The 10000-nt window shown below is 45.8% G+C and overlaps 1 protein-coding gene across 7 annotated transcripts in view; it reads right to left on the bottom strand.

The window, feature by feature from the left end:
- Positions 1–10000, bottom strand: part of LOC143018962 (uncharacterized) — a 340564-nt gene that overhangs the window by 330085 nt on the left and 479 nt on the right. For 6 of the 7 annotated variants that reach the window (XM_076174595.1, XM_076174596.1, XM_076174598.1 and 3 more), the window contains exon 1: positions 7123–10000. This exon is cut by the window's right edge. In XM_076174595.1, coding sequence (XP_076030710.1) covers positions 7123–9574 — 2452 coding nt within the window. In that variant the 5' untranslated portion in view covers positions 9575–10000. The remainder of the gene's footprint in view (positions 1–7122) is intronic. The other variant, XM_076174599.1, reaches the window with a different exon arrangement.

The raw sequence follows: 10000 nt of genomic DNA on the forward strand, positions 1-10000 counted from the left end.
AAATGAAGTAGAGGTAAAAAAGGAGGAAGAAGAAATTTATCAACAACAGGAGAAAAGACAGAAAAAGAGGAGGAAGAGGAGAAAGAAGGAAGAAAGGGAGGAAGAGAAAAAGGAGGAGGAGGAGGAGGAGGAAGAGGAGGAAGAGGAGGAGGAGGAGGAGGAAGAGGAAGAGGAAGATGAGAAGGAGGAGGAGGAGGAGGAGGAGGAGGAACAGAAAGAGAAGCTGGAGGAGGAGGAACAGAAAGAGAAGCTGGAGGAGGAGGAGAAGGAGGAGTAGGAGGAGGAGGAGAAGAAAGATGATCCCTTAGGTTTCCGTGGACGATACGAGTATACAGGATCTATATCTGCCATTTGTTTACAAAACCCGAGAGACCTGAGAACCGAGGGGGACGCGGGCGAGGTCACCCCGCTGCCAGAGATCCTCAGAGCACCTCGGAAGCCATAGGATCTCATGAGATACGTCACAGGTATTGAGTGGGTAAAGTAGGTGGGTTGTGCGGGTAGGACTGGTCGAGGAGCGGGTAGGTTGGTTGGGTGGTACCCCGTGTCCATTAATGCGGATATTCCGTTCATTTACGAGTTCATACTTCGTAGATTCTGTTCGTAGTATCGTTGAATGATTCTGTTCAACGTGAGGTGAACTTTGGAATGGTGAGGTCAAAACTAGGGCAATGTATCCTTCAAGCTTGCGGTGCACTTGGCGCACTTTGTTCTACCATAAACAAGTCGCGATTCTTTTCAGTTCTGCTAAGGTTTCTGAAGAAGGCCACGTAAGGCACAAGTCTTATGAAACTCAAATTATTTTTACCTTAGGTTTCAAGGATCACTATTACGATATACGTCAACGACTCTTATGGGTTACTTGCCTTTGCTTGCGTAAGCGTGTGTTCTCTCATTGCAACAGCAGTGTTGCAACCTTCGCTCTTGTTAAGGGTGCCATTGTCAAGCGATTGTATTCTTCGTCAGAAAATTAGATTAATTTGCGGCCAATTTTTTCTCATTTCTTGTCAAATACGTTTTGTCTTATTCAGTTCCCCAAATAGATGAGGTTGTATCTACTCTGAAGTGCCTCCTGGCGTAAGCTCCTGTGGCGAGTTGGTTGCAACTTCTTTTTTACATCACGTGAACCGTGAACCCGGGTTTGAAATCTCACGTCTAACAGTGAGTGTCACAAGCCCCTACACAAATATGCATTTCATGTGCCTGCTTCTGTCACAGTTAAGTGCCTCCTATCGTAGGCCCTTCACCATTTTTCAAAGCAATCAGACCTATTTTCTCCATCTATTCCACCTTTCTTAATCCGCTCAATATATCACATTCCCTTTCCTGCCAAGCCATTTACTTGTCTAAGCTTTCAATTCTGCGAGAAGCTAAATGACCCTTGAGCCTCGAGAATATTTCATCGTGTTTGCCGTTAGGTTTAGATAACCACAGAGAACGTTGAATACTAGTAGTAGTAGTAATAGTAGTAATAGTAGTAGTAGTAGTAGTAGTGGTAGTGGTAGTGGTAGTGGTAGTGGTAGTAGTAGTAGTAGTAGTAGTAGTAGTAGTAGTAGCAGCAGCAGCAGCAGCAGCAGCAGCAGCAGCAGCAGCAGCAGCAGCAGCAGCAACAGCAGCAGTAGCAGCAGCAGCAGCAGCAGTATTAGTAGTAATATAATAACAATAACAACATTAACAACAACAATAACCATAAACTCACCATCACCTTCCCACAGAGTGGAAAGTGAGAAACTCATTGGTAGGGCAAGCCCTGCCAGTGGCGGCAATAATGATATCAATAATAATAACAATAATATCAACAATAATAGTGATAACAGTAGTAATAATAAAAACCACAACAATGAAAACAGAAAATATAACATTCAGTAAATAGAAGTGCACGAGAGATGGTGAAGAAAAAAGAAAGGGAGATTTTACAGATGAGGAAAGGATGATAACGATCACACGATTCACAAGAACGGTCGTGAAACCAACGCACCGTCACTATGAGAACAAGTGAGTGTGTGAGTGGTTGAGTAAATGGGTGAGTGGGTAAGGTACAAGAGATATGTAAAGAACGGAGAGTGAGAGTGGTAGTGAGAGAGAATGATTGAGGGACAGAGTGAGTGGGTGGGTGAGAAAGTGAGAGAGAGAGGGAAAGTGGGAGAAAAAATCATCGATCATCAAGAAATGACGTAGAAAAGAAGCGAGGAAGCTCCTCAAACGAAACGCCATTCCCCGGCGGACGAAAGGCCGGACACTTAGTCATGCGACCTGCTCTCGCCCCGTTTCAACACCACCAAATCCGCACTGTCTAGTTTTCTCTGCAACAAACGCCAAATCCGTCTAACTTCCTATGCAAACGGAATCACAATCGGTCGAGACGCCATCCCTGTAGGGACCAGCCTTCCTTCAGGCGAATAATTTAGGGATAATCATAGTTCCTCCTCTGTAGGGCCTTTGCGGTAGTGAGGGAGGGAGTTGGTGTTGGCTCAGAGGCAAATGTGGGAGTCCGTCACAGTTCACTGCCGGTGTTGAACGTGTCAGACGACTCGGACACTGTTCATGATGGAATGCAATTGATGGCAAACAGCGGCTGTGCATTTGGTTCGCACGAAACGGAAGCAAGTAATACTTTTAACATGCATATGGCAAAATCAACAGTGTTCCTTTAGTTCAATTCTTTTGATGGGACTGTAGCCCCATTACTGAATAAAATCGTCCAAGTCACAAAACACGGCGTGTGAGTTAACATGACAAAAGTATTCCAACAGCTGAATAATGTCGTATGTCTGAAACGGTGTGTGGATAGGAAACTATCACATTGTAATTTAATGGATGCACGGCTGTAGATCCGTGTCCTGATTTATGCAGTGTGGGCCCTTGCACGGTTAATATTAACGATGATAATCATTAGCCGCTATCAATAATCAAACTACTAATAATCCATATACTGTCACTAAATCCTACCGTACCACTTGCTATATCAGTTCAGGATAGTTAAAACTTTATAGTATTTGATTATAGTGATCAAAATATACTCACGTGGGGGTCCTTTTCTGGAGTGTTTAGACTCAGATTAATTATTCATACGATTATAACTATCGTTATTTACTGTTAGTAGAGCCTTCTTCCGTTATTGTAACAAACATTGGACAAAGAAACCTCTAGTCCAGCGAGCCAATAAACAAAGCAAAGATATCTGGTTGTCTGTACGTGGGACCAGTGTGTGTATAAGCGGGTTGATATAATCTAATACGTGATCTAATGTAGATGAGAACCGTGGCTAATTACATAAGATCGTGGATTGATCAACACACGACTGGTTACACAAGACAGTGAGAAGATGAGAAGTAAATCATATAACAATAGACAGAAACTATGGTGGAAGCTATTGTATGATAAGTGCCTTCACGTGAACATTTGTGAAACAGCTGTCGCAAATTGAGTTTCACAAAGTAAACACAGATACCCGAAAACAAATGAATCCATAAATAGATTACCGAATACATAAGTCGGAGTTATATATGTTTGTGGTTTGATACAGATGCCAGATAAAACTCTAACCGTGACCACGCGAGCTGAAATCGAATGATAATTTCTGACATTTCCTTTGACCGACTGCGGGATGTGGTCACGTCTTATGACGTTCTTATTCTGGATGACGCCATGCGATTTTGTTTAGCTGGAGGGTTGGCCAACTTGCCCTTTCAGACGAATAAAACAATTTAGCTTTCGTCAGAATAAAATCTGAGGGGGCGTCACGGGAACGAGGTGGTAAGCAGCTTAGCAATAGACATTACTATCCAGTAGAGGCGGATGGAGCTACAACGAAGCCTCATGACTGCAGACATGACCACACATTCCCCAGAGCCCAATGGATGAAAAGGAAAGAAGAATAGACGAAAGGAATCCACTCCTCAGTTGAATAAAACTGCCTGGCGTCAGTCAGGAGAAAATCTGTAGCATCTATCACCAGGTTGAAGGAAAGAATAAAGAATTTAACTTTTTCCTTTTACTCACAAGAACAAAAAAAGCTCTCCTACGAGGACTCAGAAAAGTTGTGCCAAAAGACTTAAAAAGTGATGGTTACCCCCTTCATCACAATGAGGCCTTCAGGAGAATCTAATCTGCGTAATGTTGAATGATTTCATTCAGACTGCAAAATGGAAGTCTTTTTCAAGAGCCCATTTTGTCTTAACAAAGGACCGAAACACCACCACGTTAACGTTTTTAAAACTATTCTGAATGGTGTCAGAATGCGCAGCCACCAAGTGAAAATAATTAATGGCTAAGGGGCAATATCCTCACTACTCCACAACTAGATTAAACCGTCTGATGATATCCTGCAAAGTGCTTATTGTAAAAATATATATATATATATATATATATATATATATATATATATATATATATATATATAATATACATATATATATATATATATATATATAAAGATAAATTAAAATAATAAATGAAATAGAATATGATAGAGAAATGACGATAAATATTGATAAATTAATAAACAAATCGAATTAAAATAAAACAAAATAAGATTGAGATTCCAGATGATTCTGCTCAGTCACGCAGCAATACTTGGACTCCTCTGACCATCGGCACAGAGGCCTAGAATCGACCCCGTGTCCTTTTGAATCACACTTCCTATGAGTCATTCTTTACCACTGGACGTACAACTGGACGTATACAAATGTGGTACATCTAGCTAGATATATCATTTTCTCTCTATAAATGGAAATGCAATTAAGGTGAATGATCGACACGCTTGATTGCTGTCTCTGTCACATAAAAATATTAGTCGCTCATAATTTGAAGTTCTTGTTTAAAAAACAACAACCTATGATTGTCTCTCGGATTGTTCCAGTTATATTATTCTGACGGGTAGCGTTGACCTATTTATAAAATGTAGACCTTCTTCTTATTATGGAATGCGTGTGTAATGTACGATATCCATTTTTATGCGTTGTGTGGTGGTTTTGGGGTAGTCACGAGGTGGTGGTGGCGACAGCCAGTCACTAAATCCTTCCGTACCATGTGGCACAATACATCTAACTTTGCCTGACGCCAGACTATGTTATCAGTTTCCGCGGTATCCCCTCGATAAGAAATGGGTTCTTAACTATCACAGTTAATCCCTGTTGTGGGTGTCGTGTTTCTTGTTATCCTGGTCAGCACTAAATTGTATTATTCACCTTCCTGGCACATGTCGGGAGCAAAGAGGACAAAGCGATGGAGTATATGGAGGTGGTAGTGAAAGGCATGGTACTACTTGAATACCACACTCTACAACCGAGTTGTGTTCCCAGCTGACTGGTCACAATGCGAAAATTCGTATATCGAGTTGGGTTTTACATGTAAATAGGGGGGTTGTGTTCATGGACCCTGTCAACCCCCTCCTCAATTTTTGCCTCCATTTGTTTTACCTACTTTATAGCACTCGGTTGCATAGTGAGGTATTCCTGTATTGGTGGGTTGTGCTGGAAATGATATTAAAGCTCCCGTCACACCTATACGAATATCAGACACGTTGAATCGTCCTTAGGGATGTCTAGAACAATGTATGCGAAGTCGTCTTCCAGCTTTTTAAATTCACAGTGTTTGATGAGAATCTTGATTGTATGACCAGGGCTTAAAGGAAATGGTGCTGAAAGTAGAAGCAGGAATGGTATTTGCTGAGGAGATGGTTGTGATACTAGAAGTCTACAATACTGTAAACAAAGTCGGTGGAGGTTGAGGTGATGGTGGTTGAGGTGGTAATGATTGAGGTGGTGGTGGTAGAAGTGGTGGTGGTTGAGGTGGTGGTGGTTGAGGTGGTGGTGGTTGAGGTGGTGGTGGTTGAGGTGGTGGTGGTAGAGGTGGTGGTGGTAGAGGTGGTGGTGGTAGTTGAGGTGGTGGTAGTAGAGGTGGTGGTGGTTGAGATGGTGGTGGTAGTTGAGGTGGTGGTAGTAGAGGTGGTGGTAGTTGAGATGGTGGTGGTAGTTGAGGTGGTGGTGGTAGTTGAGGTGGTGGTAGTTGAGGTGGTGGTAGTAGAGGTGGTGGTGGTTGAGATGGTGGTGGTAGTTGAGGTGGTGGTGGTGGTTGAGGTGGTGGTTGAGGTGGTGGTAGTAGAGGTGGTGGTAGTTGAGGTGGTGGTGGTAGTTGAGGTGATTAAGATGGTTGAAGTGGGTGAGGCTGAGGACGTGGGGGAGGTTGAGGTGTCGGGGACTGGGTGAAGTTAGGTGAGGCAAAAGTGGCTAAAGTAATGGTGGTTGGAATTGTAGTTGAGGTGATGGAGAAGATAAAAGTAGCAAGGCTGGCAGTGGTAGCAGTGTGGGTTTGGCTGGCTGGTGTGTAATGATATACTTCCACTCCGATTCCCAGAAACGTCACGAAACGGATGCGTCATCGTCAAACCATAACAACGAAGTCCGAAACTTCAGAGATATCCTGTCCTTCGCCTCAACCCGCCATTATACAGACAACTAAGATTGTTCAGGCGAAGGCCAGACGATCTGATTCAGATTGAGGGACATCTGGTCGTTACTGGGTCAATCAGATCACATCGCTAGCCCTATCAACCCATGACGTACTTGGCAGATCCCATTCTGTCGTTGTTCGATTTTATTCAGATATGAGGGCATACTCTGGGCAGAATCGGGGGCTTAATTGATAAAAAATTCCATTTGGTAACGAGTCTGTCCCTTCAGATTAATAAAAAGGGTAAACTTTTCACATGCTACTACAACGTGTCAAAACATACGAGTATTTGTATAAAGAGGATAATGAGCTTGACTCTGGCCGAAACAGTTTTGTCCTTTGTACCTAAGGAATCAGGGTATGTGGCAATCGATGACAGCCATGTGGAATAGTTTCCCAGACTTATGTTCTCGAGCTGAAGACTAAGCCGCACATGCCACGGAGTACGAAAAGTGATTTTCTTTTTTGTGGGGGGCACCTCAGCGCGCTGGGTTTTGATCTCCTCGTGGCTACTGGCGACCGCTAATACTATCTGTCCGACCACATGGAAAAAGTGAAAGCTTCGAATGCAGTACAGCCCTTTGCATCAAATTCGTCTTCTTACAATTACGATTATTACAAGTATCATTACTATCATTAACATAGCTATAATCATTAGACTTTACTCACCTTCCCTATTGATGACAATCTTGGTCAAGTAGCTGGCATCCTTACACCTAATTAGCACCATCTTGGAGGAGACACTGTCCAATCCAGAGTCCCACTCACTCGAGGAGGAGTGAGAATCTGCAACTTTCGAACTGCCATCACTCCCAATGCTTGTGCCTTGACTGTAGCTTCGCTGAGGAGTACCCTTAAGCGTGTTCCCTCTGTTAGGCACGCTCCTCTGAGGCGTCCCTCTTTGTGGAGTACCAGATCGTGGTGTACCCCTCTGAGGAGTGCCAGTTACTGGTGTTCCTTTCTGAGGCGTATCAGGCCGTGGATTTCCCTTCTGAGGAGTTCCCGGCTGTGAAGTCCCTCTCTGGGGGGTTCCAGGCCGAGGTGTACCTTTCTGAGGAGTGCCAACCTGGGAATGCGGAACCTTCTTGGGAGTGCCAGCCTGTGGTGGCCCCTTCTGAGGAGTGCCATACTGCAGTGATCCCTTCTGAGGAGTGCCAACCTGCGGTGGCCCCTTTTGAGGAGTGCCGACTTGTGGCGCGGTCTTCTTGGGCGTCCCATGAGGAGTTCCTCTTTGTGGAGTGCCAACTTGGGAGGATACTTTCTGCGGTGTTCCTGGTTGTGGCGTTCCCTTCTGAGTGGGATCCTTGGTCAGATTTTGGAGCTTGATTGGTGTACCCGGGAGAGGACTGGCGCTACCCAAGTTCTCAATGGCCTCTATCTCCTTCTCTAAATCCACTTGATCGTTTTCCTCCTCACTCTTATCTATTTCGATATTCCACTTCCCGCTATCGGAGTTCAAGTTCCCATTTTCGACATTCCACTTTTTGGACCCACTGTTCCACTTCTCCCCGTCGTACTTCCAGAGGTGAGTACTCCACTTTGACGTGGGCTTATCTCGAACTTCTGCCCGGCAGCAATTAGGTTTCTTAGGGAAATTTTGGTTCTTGTTGCGCAAATTGACCCTCTTGGGGCTGAGGGCGGAGTAATCCCGCACCACCGATTTGAAGTCCGAAACTTTGATTTCTGGCTCTGAGGTTTTCCGGTGGTGTTGAGCGTGAGGAACCTGTCCCTTGGGTCTCTTCCATGGACTAGTTTTGGGGCTCTCCGTGGATCGCGTCTTGACCAACGTAGTTTCTTTGGTAGAGACTCTCTCCCTGTCCCTGTCTTCCCCAGGCGAAGAGTTCCGGTCAGACACCTGAACGGGTATCTTGCTCGGGTTCTTAGTCTTCGTCTCCTCGGTCTTGACCTCCGTTCTTTTGGTGACGATAGCTGCTGGGCTATCCGGCGGGTACCCGTGGAGGGTCGCCCCGTGTCGAGGACTTCCAGAAACACTGTTGTGCTTCGGACTGTCGTGGAAGTTGACGTGTTTAGGGCTGTCGAAACTAAAATGTCTTGATCCATCGAAGTTACTAAGTTGCTTCGGAGTTCCATTCAGGCTGTTATGTCTTGGGCTGTCAAGGTTTGCTGTGTGCCTTGGGCTGCCTCCACCTCCCACGCCGCCGTTAGGACCCCCTGAGCTGTGCCGCGGGCTGTCGTGGTGCCTTGTGTGTTTAGGGCTCTCGCACTGCGTGGGAGGTTTGTGGCCGTCGAAGAGTCCTGGGTGGTTCGGGAGCCTCGGAGGGTCATGGTGCTTGAGGCTCTTTGGACTGTCAGAGAACCCGATGTGCTTCTCGAACTGGCCCGAGTGCTTCGGGCTCTCGAAGAGCCACACGTGACGAGCTGTGTCGTACTGACCTGGGTACTTTGGAATCTCGACACTTCCTCTTCTCAAGTGACTATCGAGGTTCCTCTGCAGGATCTCGTGGTGCTTTGGACTGCCGAATTGCATCGGACTGCCGAAGTGTTTTGGGCTTCCGCAGTGCTTAGGGCTGCCGTAGGTGACAGGCGGTGGCTTTGGGCTGCTGACGTGTCGGGGGCTGTCAGGCCCTCCACCCCCACCCCCGCCACCACTAGAGTTGTTGACGTGCTTGGGGCTGCCCTGGCCGGGCGGCTGGGCACCGTTGCTATAGTAGATGTTACGCACGTGATGGACAGGGCTTGGGTTGCCATTCCTTCCGTTCAGGAGCGGCCTCTGGGCACTGTGCTTGGGGCTGCCGTTCCCGTTGTCACCGCCACATCGGACCATCGACGTGTGACGGGGGCTGGTGTGACTGGTCGGCTGGTGATGGTGGAGGCTGTGCGTGTTACGCGAGGTGCTGACGTCTCCTTCCCCACAGCCGACGCCGCCCCCACAGCCACCACTGCTGACCCCACCACTGCCACTGCCAGCTGTGCTGCCCAAGTTTGCACCACTGCCATGCCTCGGGTTGGGGAAGTAGCTGTTGACACGCCGGGGGCTACCATTACCATTCACGCCACCATTCCCACCCCGAGGATGGTTGTTGTTATTGTTGTTGTTGTTATTGTTGATGCCCTCCTCACTAACAACGATATCAGGCACTTTCCTATTGTCGAGGATCATGACGCCGTAAAGACCAGGTACAAGATTACTATATTTACTGCACTAGTCTATGTATATATATATATATATATATATATATATATATGTTCATGTATATACTGTATACGTCTTTATACTGTTGGCATCTATGGAATCCGTGCGATGTAGGATACGGATAGATTCACGATGCCTTATTGTATTTCTACTACAGCCATACAACACAGTAGTACATCACTACACCTTTACTATATTGGTGCTTCGAGCTCATCGTGGTAATACTGTTCTAGTATCTTCTAGGAATATCTTCTAGGAAGACTACTTAGGAAGTGATTATGATATAAGGCAGATTCGAAAAAGCACTAATGCATAATACAATGTAGATATGTGGATATGTTGACCATACACACGGACACACGAGGGTAGAGAGAAGAACGGAGTTTTGTTCTC

Source organism: Oratosquilla oratoria, chromosome 36 (assembly GCF_046742065.1).
Source record: "Oratosquilla oratoria isolate Oo_2021 chromosome 36, ASM4674206v1, whole genome shotgun sequence".
Classification (NCBI taxonomy): domain Eukaryota; kingdom Metazoa; phylum Arthropoda; class Malacostraca; order Stomatopoda; family Squillidae; genus Oratosquilla; species Oratosquilla oratoria.